The sequence below is a fragment of the Marmota marmota genome, unplaced genomic scaffold, assembly GCF_001458135.2.
Source record: "Marmota marmota marmota unplaced genomic scaffold, marMar, whole genome shotgun sequence".
Taxonomy (NCBI): Eukaryota; Metazoa; Chordata; class Mammalia; order Rodentia; family Sciuridae; genus Marmota; species Marmota marmota.
The window spans coordinates 636,390-652,919 of NW_025999983.1; the positions used below are offsets into that span (position 1 = coordinate 636,390).

Genomic DNA, 16,530 nt, shown 5'->3' on the forward strand with positions numbered 1-16,530 from the left:
ATATATATATATATTTTAGTTGTAGTTGGACACAATACCTTTATTTTATTTATTTATTTTTATGTGGTGTTGAGGATTGAACTCAGTGCCTCACATGTGCTAGGTTGAACACTTTACCACTGAGCCACAACCCTGGAACCTGTTCATTTTTTTATATTCATTTTTTAGTTTTGGGTGGACACAGTATCTTTATTTTTATTTTTATGTGGTGCTGAGGATCAAATCCAGTGCCTCATGCATGCTAGGCGAGCACTCTACCACTGAGCCACGACCCCAGCCCCTGTTCATTGGTTTTTAACGTCTTTTCTTTATGGTTGACTTTATTTTCAAGAGTATATGCTTTGTCTTTGAGGTCTGAAAGTCTGTCTTCAGAGTGTTCTAATCTACTGGTGGTGCTTTCCACTGAATTTCTAATTTGGTTTATTGATTCCTTCATTTTGAGGATTTCCATTTGGTTCTTTTTCAGAGCCTCCACCCCTTTATTGAAGTAATCTTTTACTGCCTGAATCTTCTCTGTAATTTCAGTTCTCATGTTCTCTTTTAGCTCAGAACATTCTAACTATGGACTTTCTAGATTCCTTCTCTGGCATGTTGTCATGTTGGGATGTGTGTTGTCCTCCCAAGGCCCATGTCTGAGACAATGCAAGAAGCTTTGGAGGAGATGTGATGGGTTTTAAGAGCCTTTACCCCATATTAGTGAATCGATCACGGATGGGATTGAGTGGGAACCAAGGGCAGGTGGGGTGTGGCTGGGGGAGGTGGGGCGTTGGGGGCCTGGCTCTGGGTATGTGTGTGAATCTGGCAAGTAGAATCTCTGTGCTTCCTGACCCATGTGAGCTCCTTCCCTCTGCTGCCTTTCACCATGATGTCCTGCTCACCGAGTCCCGAGGGGTGGAGCCTGCTGTCTGTGGACTGGGACCTCTGGAACTGTCAGCCCCTAAACCAGCTTTCCCTCCTCTATAATTGTTCTGGTCAGGTCTTTTAGTCATAGCAGCAAAAAATCTGACTAAACACATTTCCTTCACTTTTGCATTGACGGAGTCGGTTTTTGAAGCATTTTGGGCGGTTTGGGCAGCTTGTTTCCCTGCTTTGTCACATTGTTTGAATCTCGACTCATCTATTGGGTACTTCTCATTCCTTTTAGCAAGGGACTACTTTGTGAGCTTCTTTCTTCTAAGCGCTCTGGGTTGGGTAAATATGCAGATACTGATATTTTCAGTCAGTATGTGACCTCTGCCGATTCCAATGTCAGCACCACTTTGAGGGACGCCACTGAGTCCTCCTCGCTGTAGTCACTTCAGACTCACGCTCTTCAACCTCACGGGAAACAAAACAGGTTGCTGTGGTTCTCCACAGTTCCTTAAACCCATGTTTGAACTTGTATATGGTTCTGGAATAGGTAAAAAAATAGTTTTTTTGCACTTGGTAAACTTACATATAACTGTAAATGAGGGATACAGTGGGGGGGGGGAGAAAGATTGGGCAAAAAAGGAGAGAAAAAGTAGGCTGGGGATGTGGCTCAAGCGGTAGCGCGCTCTCCTGGCATGTGTACGGCCCGGGTTCGATCCTCAGCACCACATACAGACAAAGATGTTGTGTCTGCCGAAAACTAACTAACTAACTGACTAAATATTAAAACTAAAAAAAAAAGGAGAGAAAAAGTGAGACAGAAAGAAAAAATGAGAGAAAATATATAAAAGAATGATTCACAGCAAGGTAGAAAGGAGAAGTGGATGGTGGTATTTGAAGTAGCAATAGATAGAGCAAGAAGATGAAAGGAGGGTAGAGTGAGCAATATAAACTAGAAGAAAGATAGGAAGGTGGGTTCTAACTAATGCTCTAAACCACTAGGTGGAAGACAGACCAGGGGGTGGAAGGTACAATGCTGGCTATGGGGGTACAACTATCATCCAAGTCAAAGAGTTATTTGTGGTAACCCAGGTCAGGGTGGAGCACAGTCTTGTTGCTTCTTGGATAGGATTTTATTGGGGTTTAGATAGTTAGCAGATGTCCGTGTCTTTGCTCTAGATCTCTTTAGAATTGCAGGTGCACAGGAGCTAATTCCTTAGTTGCTATGAACCTGCCATCAGCTGGTTCTGGCTTGTCAGCTCTGGGGCCTGCCACTGACTGTTCAGAGGGTGCAGTGTTGAGGCTTGGTTCTTTCTGTTGTGTGAAGATTTCAGGATGCAGGCTCTGGAGCTACCCAATGACTGCTGTACCTCTTCTCCTCTGTTTGATTGTGTCCATGGTGGTGGAGATCCTGGTGGCTGTCCTCGAGCACAGGAACTCTGGTTGTAGATTTTCTGCAAATGTTCTGTGGTGCAGAAATACTCCCCTGGCTGATGCTACTCTCTGGGTACTGTGGTGAAGGGTCTCTGGTGGTTCACCTGCCCCAGGTTGTGATGGTGGGCCCTGATTCCCCTGTTGACTATGTCTGATGGAAGAACCCACCGGTATCCAAACAATGCCCTGTCACTTGCCAGTGGAGATGACAGATCAGGTTGGGTGCCAGGAAGCCTGGAGCAGCCACTTCCTGTTGCTTTGGCTTTGGTAGCCTCCCCTCCCATCACCCTCTGGCTGTGTTTGCGGCACCTTCTGACTCAGATGCGTGGGGTATCCAGGGACCTTACCCTGGCAGGCTTCTGTTTATGGCTTTCACCATCTGGGAAGTGGATCTCGATGCCCCTGAGTAGTCAGACAGCTCCCCTCTGGTAGGGTGCCACAGTCCTGGGGACAGTCCCGGGTTTCCCATGGCACTGCCCACCAAGGTCAGTGGTGGGGCTGTGGGGCCTCGCGGATCCGCTTTCCTTTGCTCAGGGCCAGAGCAGCTTCCTTGCTTTGTTCTTGAGTGAGTCTCGTGGTGTCAGGGCCGAGCTTCCTGCCTTTGCCTGGGTTTGGGGTTCCTGACTCTGCTCCTCATCCTCTGCCTCCTTTCCGTGATGTGAGGAGACTGGGAACAGCTGCTGAGCTTGCTTCTTCCACCTTCCATGCTCCCGAAAAGGCATGTTTGACTTACTACATTTTCAGACGATGAGAGGGGTATTGTGCCTCAGCCTGACTTTAAGTCCAGGAGCATCTGCACCTACCAGCATGTGTGGATGCTCCATTCCTTGACTGGGTGTCTACTGTGCAGCCTGGGTGTGAGGTTCCGTCTAGGTGTGTGGGTGCTCCATTCCATGACTGTGTGTCTACTGTGCAGCCTGGGTGTGAGGTTCTGTGTAGGTGTGTGGGTGCTCCATTCCATGACTGTGTGTCAAGGCATGTTTGACTTACTACATTTTCAGATGATGAGAGGGGTATTGTGCCTCAGCCTGACTTTAAGTCCAGGAGCATCTGCACCTACCAGCATGCTCTATTCCATGGCTGTGTTTCTGTTATACAGCTGGAGTTTATGGCTGCCATGCCTTTTGTGTAATGCATTCCATGATACTCATACAAGAGAATTCTTCTAGTGAATTTTTTATATTTAGCATCATTATTATAGGTAGTAGCTGTGTATTCTAGGCCATGTAGGAATAATGATTCATTTAAATGCATTCCCTTTAAAAATTTTTGAACGTTAGTATCTTTCTGTAGTCCTATGTGTTTCCAAATGTAGAGTTTATATATTTCCAAGTTTATAGAACAATATTAGGTAATTAGGAGAAATCCACTTCACCTGGTTTCGTGTTTATTTGTAAACTCATTGACATAAGCCCTTTATTTTTATTTTTTCTGTTCTCCTACCAGTGAGGAGTACCCTTTGGAGACCTCCGTGCCAAGTAAACCCAGCAAGCAGGTTGCTGTGTGCCAGGAGCCCACTGCTGTGAGCTGTGTCCAGTACTCAGGTATTCACAGCCATGTGATGTGAAGAAAAGCTGTGATTGCACTTAATTGAACAGCTGGATTGCTGAGGACTTCAATCCCATGTTGGTGTAGGGTGCCCAGAGCAGATTTCCCACCCTGTCCCTGTGCAGGCACACTCCTCACTCTCAGGTTCCTTTCAGGAGCTCCACGGGCCCTCCTGAGGGGTGCTCACCCTCTGCTCAGCAGGGGCAGGGGCAGGGGCAGGGCTCTTTTCTGCTGCACTATGTCTCCAGCTTTCTCTGGAGACGTGTGCTCCTTGTTCACGACGTGTGTTCCTGGAGTGTGTGCTGATCTCTTCCTATGGTGATGGTTTGCTGGGCTCCTTCCTGCAAATATGACCCGTCTAGTCTTCCCCATAGTAGTTCTGTATGGAATGGCTTCTCCTTCTTGTCCACACCCATTTTTCTGCACCTCATCCTGTTTTCCAGGAAGCTGGTAAGTGGGGAGGTAGCCTTGAGAGGGTTGCAGTCAGCTGAGGCAGCTCCCTTCCCTCGTCTCTGATAGGTGTACTTAGAGGTGCATTGGTTTGGCTGGGTGAGATGTCCCCTGTGCCAGTACTTCCTTCACTCTACCTGCTTCATGTCCAAAAGATTTCTGGTGAAAAACTAAAAGTTTATTATTTATTACACTGCCAAAATCCCTGTCTTTTTTATGTAACTCTAACCAAAATTTTTTTGAATAATTTTGTGAACTTATGTCTGTAATGTTGCTGCTAAATAACTTTTGAATATTTGATGTGCTTGATGTTATCGAGATAGGACATCTGCCTGGTGGAGATCCTCAAGTCTGAACGGGGATGACATCTGTAATCTTTTCCCCAGGCTGTATGGCTTGGTGTGCTTCCTAGCCATGCGGCAGCACAGTGCAATGTTGGAGGTGGTGTCCTGGGAGCGCGCTCTGGGTTCCTCCTTCCTGCTGTGGATTACCTCCAGGACCTGGGCTCAGCCTATTGCTCTGGGTCTTCCCTGTATACTGAGGGCGGCAATGATCACAGCACCTGCTGCTCTGTGGGTTGTGGGGAAGATGGCCCTGCTTTGTATGAGGGTCAACCTGAGTCTGGCACACTGCAAGGGCCCATGCAAGATGCTGGGTGTTTGAGGGCTGGTGGGCCTGTTGACAGCCTTGTTCCCCACCAAGGGAAGGAATGTCCAGGTTGCTCTGACCTGCAGCGGGGTTCCCAGGCTTCAGGGTTTTATAAACGGTATTTATTTTCACACAGGAGATGGACGGTGGTTGGCCTGTGGCTTAGCCAACAGTCTTTCTCTGGTCTTTGAAGCCAGCCTTACTGGAACACCTGCTGCCCTTTCAGGTAAGCGTCTTTGTTTCAGGGTGCTAGAGCTGAAGGGTAAGTCCCATGGTGGTCAGCAGGTGGCATACTTGGCCTCCTGCGGGACAGTGGCAGTGCAGGGCCAAGGCTTGGTCGGGGAGTGGAAGGATGCCTGCCTGCATGCCTGTGACACCCAGGGAAGAAGGTCAGGAGCAAGAGTGTACAGTTGTAGGCTGGGAGGGGCGTGAGTCTTAATTAACTGGGATGCATTTCATTACTCCCATCAAAAGATGTATTTGAAGTGTACTTTGAGATTTAGTGGGGTTTGTGCATACACAGTTCTTCAAAATACTGACTCATGATTATGAAGTCCTCAGATCGCAGTCCTCTTTTACAGTGCTACATTTTATAGCTTTCCTTTCTTAAAGTGCATACTCACAGATGTACACATGACTTTGAGCTGCATGTTTTAAGAGCGATGAGGTTATCAAAAACTCTAGAAGCTGTGGTAGTGATGCCTGTGCACCGCGAGCTTCTGTCAAAGCTTTGGCTCTGTGGCATTGCCGTAGGGGGCACTGCTGCCAGCGGCATAGCTTACTCCTTGAATGAGGCCTGGTGGTGCACGGGAGGAAAGTGCAGGTGATGCGCTTCCTTTCTCCTGGTCCTTTAGGTCATGATGGAGCTGTGAGCACCCTCTGCTGGAGCCATGACCAGAGGTGGCTGCTCTCTGCTGCCCAGGACCAGACTCTGAGGCTGTGGTCGGTTCACAGGAAGGAGCCCCTGCTGCTTCTGGTAATGTAGAAGCTGTGAGGTCTGTGCATGAGCTGTTGACAGTCATGGCTTCCTCAAAGGCCCCCTCTTACCTGACCCAGAGATTAGGGAATGGATATGAGCCAGGGGTTGGCTTCAATGCGGTAGAAATTGCTCATCAGTTAGTTTCCTGATGCAGACATTCACATAAGACACACACACACGTAACTCACAGCCGGCGCGCACACATACATCCATACCTGGTGCACGCTGCGTGCAGTGTACGTGGGTTGACTTAGCCTCACAGTTGCCATGGTTTGCAGATGGCAGAACAGTACCAAGGTGCTTGAGTCATTCTGATGCTCATTCAGTGTGATTTTATACTGAAGCTAGTAATGGCCAAGAGGAGATTATGTGGAGAAAGTGTCTTCTGGGGGAGTTAAATGACTTGTGTTAATGAATTTATGTGAGGGTATTTGAACATAGAATGAGAAAGGAGTGATAGAAAATTGCAATAATCTTGCACTGAGAAGCAGATGTTATAATAGGAGATTGGAATTCAGCTCATGAACTTATGACCTGGTGAACAACAAACTGAACACATAAGAAGTGTGACATTTTGAAAAATGGTAATGTTGATCTTCTATGGATCTTGAGTGCAGGGGGTCCTCAACTATGATGGTTTGAGGACCATATGGTTTCTTTCCCTTTAAGAAGGTATGAATTTTGACTCTTGGTCTTTTCTTGAGCTAGTGCTGAGCAGAGGCAGAGATACAGTCCCAGTGAACCCACAGGAGCAGTCCTGTGTGGTGAAGCCATTATGCTCAGTAGGTTTGAGTACTGCTGGGAGGAGAAGGGAAGGTGGTCAGTTAGGTCCCAGGGTCCGTGGACAAGTGCTTGGCGGTGCTTAAGAAAGGAGGTGTGAATTTCCAGCTGTGAGGCTTGTGTCTGTGAGAGAGCTCTGCTGCAAAATGTATTTAAAATCCCAACACTAAGGAAGTCCTTGTTAATACTGTATTTTATGTGAAGTTTAGATTTGTTTTCATTTTAAGGTTTGTAAACAGTTGGAACTCAAAATGCTCATTATGGTAAAATTTGATCCTAGAAAGCCTTTCAGTAATAGCAAGTAAGCAGCATCGATGCAGTAGGTTAGTTCTACCAGGTGCATTGAATCTAGCGTTTGGATAGATGTGTGGGTTGAGGATAGATGTGGGTGTGGAAGACAGATAGATGTGGTGATGATGCTGGTAAACATGGGTGAAGAGGGTAGATGTGGGGTTGAGGATGGGTGTGGGTGTTGAGGAGGGATGGGTCTAGGTGTCGAGGATGGATAGGTCTGGGTGTTGAAGATAGATAGTTGAGGGGTTTGAGGACGGATAGTTGGGGATATCAAGGGTGGATAGTTGTGGGTGTCGAGAATGGATAAATATGGGTGTTGAGGATGAATAGCTGTGGGTGTTGAGGATGGATAGTTGTGGGTGTTGAGGATGGATAGTTGTGGGTCTCAAGGATGGATCAATGTGGGTGTCGAGGACGGATCAATGTGGGTGTCGAGGATGGATTGATGTGGGTGTGGAGGGTATATTGGGAATTTGAAGTTAGATGTGGGTGTTGAAATTCATTTATTGATCAGGATCTATAGACTTGGGTGTTTGGGGAGGATCTCCTGCCTAGGTGATGAATCCTGTCATGTCCTTTGTGCGTTTTTGATGACGATGTGCTCCACAGGGCAGAGGCGGGCTTTGTAAGCCGGTGCCATCCGCACAGTTCTACTACATGGATGCCTTCATTCTACTGTCCTCTGGCCAGGAACTCCAGCTGCTGAGGTACCATGTGGACCCCGTCAGAGATGAGATAAAAAGGTAGGTGGCCTGCGGGGACTTTCCTCCCTGTCCTGTTTAGGAAGTTGTGCTCAGAAAGGGCTTGTGTTAAAAATGTTGCCAACAGGCGTTGGTGAGAGTGTAGGACCGAGTCTGTACCCTCTGAGTGCTCCTCTGATGTCCACACTGGGGACCTCTGGTGGGACAGGTGAGGGAACCTGGGGCTTGAGTGGCTTGGCAAGGCAGATCATCACCTTGTCCCATGCTAAGTGATGTTATAGGGACACCTGCTGTTCACGACAAATAGTTAAATTTTCACATTCTGTCGTCTTTGTCTTCAAATTTTTAAAGAAATAACTGTTGAGAGAGTCGGGGCCTGCCCAGCCCTTCTGTGCCTGCCCTGCTCCGGCCCGCGGGCATGCCTGCTCCTCTATGGCTTTGTGTTCCTGCCGTGTCCTGCCCCCACAGGTTTCAGTTGGGAAGGCAGCCGCCTGTCTTGGTGACCACGGTCAGGATTCTGAGCTGTGTGGCTTTGGGGCTGGCCTGTCTGAAGACGTGAAGCGTGCCCTGCCCTCCCTCTTCTCCTGGTGGACGCTCCCGGTTTCCTGCCCTCAGGCTGCTTTGGGCCTGTGGTGTCCTGTGCACCGTCTGGAGAGGGAGGCTTGGGCCTGCTCTGGAGTGCTCTGTGCCCTGGTGGGGGCTGCCTCTTTCTCCTCCTGCCTTCCCTGAGGAGTGTCCCTCAGCATCCTCCCTCTTGTAGCGACAGCCACAGGGACCTAGAGAGGGAAGCTGTGGGCTTTGTCCTGCTGTTGGCTCTGCCATGATTTCAAGGCAGCTGCTGCTGTGGCTCCAAGGGCCGTGCCTCTCTCACAGCCAGATGAGGGGGCCTTTAGGCCATGGCCTGGTGGGCGCAGGGCCCTGGGGCTGTGGTGTTGCTGGATGGAGGTGACCCTGTGGGTATGGAGCCAGGCTTCTCCTTGGAGCTGAGTCTGGGAAGGCTGCTTGGGCATCTGTTTGCAACACTGCTGTCTGGTCAGTTTGTGCTGGTCTGGTGGGGGCTGGAGGTTGTGGGAGTTGATGGAGCTAGCCCCTGAGGAGTTGGAATACCCAGCAAGCATGGAAGGGCTTTCCGGCCACCTGCCCCTAGCTAGTCGTGAGGCCACCTCTCGAGCAGCTTGTGTGTTTTCAGCTGGGAAGAAGAGTGCTAGACCACCAGGGTTTCCCACGTCTGCATCCGAGGGGGACCTGGGCTCAGGTATGGCCTATCCTGAGTCCAGTGCCTGCTCCTGACAAAGTGTGACCCAGGTGGACAGTGTGGAGAACGTGGTGGGGCTCCCTACCCCACCCATCTCAGCTCACGCCACCCACCTGGAAGGCGCTGGCCCTTCTGGCTCTCCCTAGTTCTTCCAGTGCTGATGCCAGACTCCTGGGGCTGGGGATCCTCTGTCTGCTCACTGATGGTGAGGACCAAAAAGGCGACCTCGCCCCGCCCCAGCTGCTTGCCAGTCCTGCACTGCTGAGGGAAGATGGGGCAATGACCGCTGACTTGAAGACATAGTCCCTGGTCCTCGGCCCTCAGTACGTCAGCTGCCAGGGAGTCATGGGGTTTCCCTCCCTGTCCCTGGGTGACCTCCTCCTCCATGATGTCCATCCCCTCCGTGGCCCTGTGTGTCCCCTGAAGGGTTTTGTGGCCGTTCTTTTAGGGGGCCATCCAGCTGTGAGCCTCGAGGTTGCTGCTAGCCAGGTGTTTTCCTGCCCTCACTGCTCAGATCCTGCAGTTCCTGGGACACTCTGCCACGCAGAGAGTGTGGGGCAGCCACAGGCACAGCTGTGCAGGGGTGGCCTCTCCTGAGCATGCCTGCTGTGGCGCTCGCCACAGCCCACAGAGGCCGTGACTGCCTCAGTGCCACCGAGCCAGGGCAGTGCCTCCCTGGGAAGCCTGGTGACCTGCTGGTGTCACCTGCAGGCAGTTTCCACCTTTTTCAAATAGGAGGCCTGTTTGTCAGCTGCTGGGTCCACCAACTCGATTCCAGACTGGCTGTCCCTCTGCTCTGCCTGTGGCTGGGTCTCACTGTTGTGCTGAGGCGTGCTCAGCACACTGCGTGGTGCCCTTACTTCCTCTCTCAACACACCTCCACGGCCCCACACCCATCCCAGTGGGAGATGTCCCTCCAGGTCCTGCCAGGGCGCCCTCCACAGCCCTGCATGTCCTGGGGAGGGGTTTATGAAACAGACTGAGACATGAGGGCGGCGGCCTCAGCCACCCCTTCGTGGCTGCTTACTCATCAGGACATCAGAGGTGGGGCTCCAGCGTTTACTCAGCGTTCTCTGATCTCCTTTTCTTCTCCCTTTTGTGAGCTTCTGTCCTGATGCTGTGATGTCACCATTGTTCTTGGACCACAAGCATGAAGATGGGTGTGATCTTCTTAGAATTTTTTCTTGTTTAAAACAGTTCTATTGTGTCAGAGTACTTGCCAGAGAGCACCTAGGGGTGGCTGACTTCCCAGGTGATCTGCCCTCCTAGGTGTAGGTTCACCAGAAGGGTGGCTGAAGGCCCAGGAGACCCTCCCTCCTAGGTGTAGGTGCACCTGCAGTGTGGCTGACTTCCCAGGAGACCCGCCCTCCAAGGTGTAGGTGCACCTGCAGGGTGGCTGAAGTCCCAGGGAGACCCTCCCCCCTAGGTGTAGGTGCACCTGCAGGGTGGCTGAGCTCCCAGGAGACTCTCCCTCCTAGGTGTAGGTGCACCTGCAGGGGGGCTGAGGTCCCAGGAGCCCCTCCCTTCTAGGTGTAAATGCACCTGCAGGATGGGTGACGTCTTAGGAGACCGTCCCTCCTAGGTGTAGGTTCACCTTTATGGTGGCTGACATCCCAGGAGACCCGCCTCCTTAGGTGTAGGTTCACCTTTATGGTGGCTGATGTCCCAGGAGACCCGCCCTCCTAGGTGTTGGGGCACCTGTAGGGTGGCTGACTGGTGAGTTCTAGGTCTCTGGAGCTTATTTCCCTGTGTACCTGAAACTCCCTGGTCGTGGCTCTTGTGATTCTGTCTGCACTGCGAGGGCAAAATACCTCTCTGAGTGGACTCACACAGTATCTCTTCCTGTCTGAGTGACTCATCTCCCGTTGGCATGGTGGCTTCATGTCCACCCTCCAGTCGCAAGGACTGAATTGCCTTTCCTTAGGGTTGATTGCATTCTGCTGTGTGAATGCTCTGCACTTTCCTTTCCATCCATCCCTGATGGATATCTTGGCCCTTGTGAGTAGAGCTGAGTCAATACTAGAGTTATCAAAAGAATGCAAAGAAAAACCACAGTGAAATACGCATTTTTCTTCTATGTATTTGCGAAATTTTACAAAGTGATAAAGCCAGTGTTCCTGAGTGCAGAGTTGGAGCTTCCCAGGGAGGTGGGTGTGTACCACTCTGCCAGAGAGGTGTGCCCCAGGGCTCCTCTTTCAGACATTTACCTGGCCACAGACATGAAAAGACGATACCAAGGGTGTGCACGCTTAGCTCTCACAATGTGGAGGCCCCAAAACGCCAGGCACAGCCAAGGGTGTATTCATCTTGTGTGGCTCAATGCAAAAATCGAAGTGTTGGTTTTGAAGAATATTTAATGATATTGAGAAATATTTTTCATGTTTTTAAATGAATATAGCCTCAACATGGTTTTTAGTGTGAATCCAATTTAACATTTAAAATGGCATTGAAACATTAAAAAGATGACATAAAGAAACATATTGTCTTTTCTTTCTGTATTTCTGTGTTTCCACTCTTATATAAGGAAAGTATTTTACTTTTTTTTGAGAGTAAAACCTCTTTTCAAACACAGGTAAAACTTATCCTCATGAGTAACTTATAAATGACTGTTTGGATTAATCTAGACCTGTGGGCATGAGTGGCTGTATTTTTGCTTAAACTTGTTTGTTATAAGAGGTGGGACAATTGCGTCCTCATCAGCAGGGCAAATGACCTGAGTCAGGGTAAAAAGCTACTAAGTCCCTGTCCCATCACTGAAGACACCTTTGCACTCCTAGCTTGCTACGCCTCACCTACCCCTCAGCCGTTTTGAAGATCAGAGTGGGACCTTTCTTGTTCTTTACCATCTTATCCCCTCCCCTCCCCTCCCATGTCATCCCATCCCATGTCATCCAATCTGTCCCAAATCAGGAAATGTTGGCTGCTGCAACTGGCAGCCCCTGCTGGCTGCATCTGAACTGATGGTGAGGGAGAAGTGGATTCCACAGTGGGTGCTCTTCCTGACCATTGCTGAGTGCTGCGTATGTGACCCCTGACATGGGTGGTCTGACTGAGATGCTGGACACCTGGGTCCTGCAAACCACCTGTGCTCCTTCTACTGCCATTACCACTGCAGATGGCAGCCGCTTGAAACTTTATTCATGGAGCGAACTGGCACTTCCTAGGTACTTCTCTCAGGTAGAAAGCAGATGCAGGCTCAAAGTAAATAATCAAAACCTACCACCCAGCTGGCAGCACAGAAAATCAGGAAACATTGATCCTAACACGATCTTTATGCTTTATTTCTACAAGTGACCAAGGAGGCCCATGCCTGTGCGTAGCTCCCGGCACATCCCACCGGCCTTCCTGCAGGGATCCCTCGCTCACCCGTGTCTCCTGGGCTTTCCCGCCCTCTTTCTGAAAGGCCCGTCCTAACTTGAACAGTCCCCTGATTTTACACACTTTCCAAATTAAACAAATATGTTCTGCTTTTTAAAAATTTTTAAAATTATTTTATTGTATTAAATTTGTTTTAATTAGTTATGCATGACAGTAGAATGCACATTGATTCACTGTGCACAAATGGAGCACAGTTTTTCACTTCTCTGGTTGTAAGTGAAGTGGAGTCCCACCATCCTTGCAATCATACATTTACCTAGGGAAATGATGTTTGTCACATTCTACTATCTTTCCTACCCCCATTACCCCTCTTCTCCCTCCCTCCCCTTTGCCCAATCCAGAGTTCCTTCACTCATCCCATGATCCCACCCCCATAGGGACCAGCATCACTTATCAGAGAGAACATTTGGCCTTTCGTTTTGGGGGATTGACTTACTTTGCTTAGCATGATATTCTTCAACTCCATCCATTTACCTGCAAATGCCATAATTTTATTCTCTTTTAATGATAAGTAGTACTCCATTGTGTATGTATACCACAGTTTCTTTATCCACTCATCTATTGAAGGGCATCTAGGTTGCTTCCACAGTTTAGCTATTGTGAATTGTGGTATTATAAACATTGACGTGGCTGCATCACTGTTGTATGCTGATTTTAAGTCCTTTGGGTATAGACTGAGGAGTGGGATAGTTGGGTCAAATGGTGGTTCCATTCCAAGTTTTCCAAGGAATCTCCATACTGCTTTCAATAATGGTTGCACCAATTTGCAGTCCCACCAGCAGTGTATGAGTGTGCCTCTTCCCCCACTTATTGTTGCTTATATTCTTAATACTGCCATTCTGACTAGAATGAGATGAAATCTTAGAGTAGTTTTGATTTGCATTTCTCTAATTAATAGAGTCGTTAATTTTTTTCAAATATTTGTTGATTAATTGTATATCATCTTCTGAGAAGTGTCTCTTTAGTTCCTTAGCCCATTCATTGATTGGGTTATTTGCTTTTTTGGTGTTTTTTGAGTTCTTTATATATATCCTGGAGATTAGTGCTCTATCTGATGTGTGTGTAGTGAAGAGGTTCTGCCACTCTGCGGGCTCTCTCTTCACCCCCTTGGTTATATATATATATGTTGTAGTTGGACACAGTACCTTTATTTTTTTATTTATTTTTATGTGGTGCTGAGGATCAAACCCAGTGCTGAGCCACATCCCCAGCTCTGAGAAGAAGCTTTTTAGTTTGAATCCATCCCATTTATTGATTCTTGATTTTATTTCTTGTACTTTAGGTGACTTGTTAAGAAAGTTTGGGCCTAATCTGACATGATGAAGATTTGGATCTACTTTTTCTTCAGTTAGGCACAGGGTCTCCGGTATAATTGCTGGTCCTTGATCTACTTTGAGTTGAGTCTTGTGTAGGGTGAGAGAGGGGTTTAATTTCGTTTTGCTACATATGGATTTCTAGTTTTGTCAGTACCATTTGTTGAAGAGGCTGTCTTTTCTCCAATGTATATTTTTGGCCCCTTTGTCTAGCATGAGATAACTGTATTTGTGTGGGTTTGTCTCTGTGTCTTCTATGCTGTACCATTGGTCTACATGTCTATTGTGGTGTCAGTACCATGCCGTTTTTGTTACTATAGTTTTGTAGTATAGTGATGCCTCCTGCTTCACTCTTCTTGATAAGAATCGCTTTGGCTGTTCTGGGTCTCTTGTTTTTCCAAATGAATTTCACGATTGCTTTTTCTGTTTCTATGAGGAATGAAATTGGGATTTTAGTTGGAATCACATTGAATCTGTATAACTCTTTTGGTAGTATGGCAATTTTGACAATGTTAATTCTTCCTACCCAAGAACATGGGAGATCTTCGCATCTTAAGGTCCTCTTCAGTTTCCTTCTTTAGTGTTCTGTAGTTTTCATTTGTAGAGGTCTTTCACTTCTTTTGTTAAATTGATTCCCAATTTTTTTTTTTGAGGCTATTATGAATGGGGTAATTTTCTAAATTTCTCTTTCAGAGGATTCATCACTGATTTATAGAAATGCATTTGATTTGTGGGTATTGATTTTACATCCTGCTACTTTGCTGAATTTATTTATTTATTTTAGAAGTTTTCTGGTGGAATTTTTTGGATCCTCTAAGTATCAAATCATGTTGTCAGCAAATAGTGTTAGTTTTAGTTCATCTTTTCCTATGTATATCCCTTTAATTTCTTTCATCTGTCTGCTTGATCTGGCTAGAGTTTCAAGGACTATGTTGAATACAAGTGGTGAAAGAGGGCACCCACATCTTGTTTCAGTGTTTGGAGGGGACGCTTTCAATTTTTCTCCATTTAGAATGATACTGGCCTTGGGCTTAGCATAAATAGCTTTTACAGTGTTGAGGTATGTTCCTACTCTCCCTAGTTTTCTAGTGTTTTGAACATGAAGGGGTGCTGTATTTTGTCAAATGCTTTCTCTGAATGTATTGAGATGATCATGATTCTTGCTTTTAAGTCTATTGATGTGATGAATTACATTTATTGATTTCCGTATGTTGAACCAACATTGTGTCCCTGGGTGTACCTCACTTGATTGTGGTGCACTACTATCTTTTTAATGTTTTTGTATGTGATTTGCCAGAATTTTATTGAGAATTTTCGCATCTATGTGCATCAGGGATATGGGTGTGAAGTTTTCATACCTTGATGTGTCTTTGTCTGGTTTTGGTATCAGGGTGATATTAGCCTCATAGAATGAGTTTGGAAGGGTTCCCTGCTTTTGTATTTCATGGAATAATCTGAGGAGTGCTGGTGTTAACCTTCTCTGAAGGTCTTGAGGAACTCGGCTGAGAGCCGTCGGGTCCTGGCTTTCCTTGGTCGGAAGGCTCCGGACAGTGTCCCCCATTTCATTGCTTGACATTGCTCTGTTCACCCTGTGTGTCCCGTGGTTCCATCTGGGCAGATCACGTGTGTCTAGGAGTTGGTCAGTGTCTGCTTTCTCTTTCGTGGCAGTGTGCATTTTCAAAACGCTTTCTAATCATCTTCGTATTTCAGTGGTATCTGTTGTGTGAGTCCTGCTGTAGGAGTCGCTCTTCATGCAATGTCAGGCAGTTTGTATCATAATAATTTGCAGAAGGACATTCTTCCCCAAGTCTCTCCTGAGATTGGCCTCAGTTTGTCTCTCAGTGTGTGGCTGTTCTCCCTGAGTCCCTCAAACCCTGCGTTGGTGGCTCTGGGACCTGTCCCTGGGCTAGGTGGCTCACAACTTGTCCCTGCAGGTCACTCCCCTGGCCTGCTCCGTTGTCCCTGCCCTCCCAGGTTCTGTGCTGTCCCTGATGGCCTCCTCCATTGCTGTTGCTGAGTGTGTCCACACCCAGGCCCCGGGCGGCAGGACCTCTGCCCTGGCCTGGCCTGGCTCTTCCTCTGATGTCCTTTTTGCCTTGTGCCTGCTCAGCTATGGCCTTGCTGGGACCACTTCCTGGGTTTCTGCTGGTGCCTGTCCCTTAGAAGGTACTTCTGGGGACCTAGAAAGTCACCCGCACTGCTTATGTTCTCCTCAGGAAAGAGCACCACAGGGGGGTTCAAGTCGCACCCCAGGTGCTCTCTACCTGGCTGGCGCGGGAAAGCATGCAGGCTTCTTTTGGAATGTGGGGACAAATTCACTTGTCCTATTTGGGAATGAGTTACTTCAGGCATATGAGATGTTATCTTCTCAAAGTTTTCCTAGAGGAAAAGCTGGGGTTGCTCAATAGAAAACCAAAGGTCCTTCCTAAAGGAGGTGAGGCCTGCTGCCAGGGGCTCTCTGTGGTCCCCTTTCACAGGACCCAGGGACACCCAGCCTTGCTAGGTGCCGAGAGCCCTGTGAGCCTTCTTGCGTGGTAAAGCTGGCTGGGTAGCTGTGGTGGGAGGAAACAGGTGATCTCTTTACTTTTCTTCCAGGTATAAGCCCAGGAGCAGGTACGAGTGTGTCTTCAGGCTGTCCACCAGGGGGGCCACTGAGGTGACCAGCTTGTCAGCGGTGAACGACTTCTATTCCCGTATCCTTGTCTGGGTCTTCCAGCTGCCAGTCAGTGAGCTCTGATGTCTGGTGCTGTGCGGGGCACAGGGTGCTCGTGGCCATTCTCAGGGCACTGACGCTCTTGGCAGCGACTGGACGGTGATGTTTCCTCTCCGTGTGGGGGCTTTCAAGGGGGCAGCTTTCAGGACAGGTCCTGGAGCAGACCAGGCCCTCATAGGGAGGGCTGC

At 48.3% G+C, this 16,530-nt stretch overlaps 1 protein-coding gene across 16 annotated transcripts in view; it reads left to right on the plus strand.

Moving 5' to 3' along the window:
- Positions 1-16,530, plus strand: part of Wdr27 (WD repeat domain 27) — a 153,030-nt gene that overhangs the window by 47,560 nt on the left and 88,940 nt on the right. For 14 of the 16 annotated variants that reach the window (XR_007348608.1, XM_048805778.1, XM_048805769.1 and 11 more), the window contains 5 exons: positions 3,730-3,827; positions 5,066-5,155; positions 5,784-5,905; positions 7,592-7,725; positions 16,225-16,322. Coding sequence is in view for 14 of the 16 variants with exons in the window: in XM_048805778.1 (XP_048661735.1) it covers positions 3,730-3,827; positions 5,066-5,155; positions 5,784-5,905; positions 7,592-7,725; positions 16,225-16,322 (542 nt within the window). In the remaining 2 variants the exon portion in view is untranslated. The remainder of the gene's footprint in view (positions 1-3,729; positions 3,828-5,065; positions 5,156-5,783; positions 5,906-7,591; positions 7,726-16,224; positions 16,323-16,530) is intronic. The other 2 variants (XR_007348610.1, XM_048805781.1) reach the window with 1 other exon arrangement.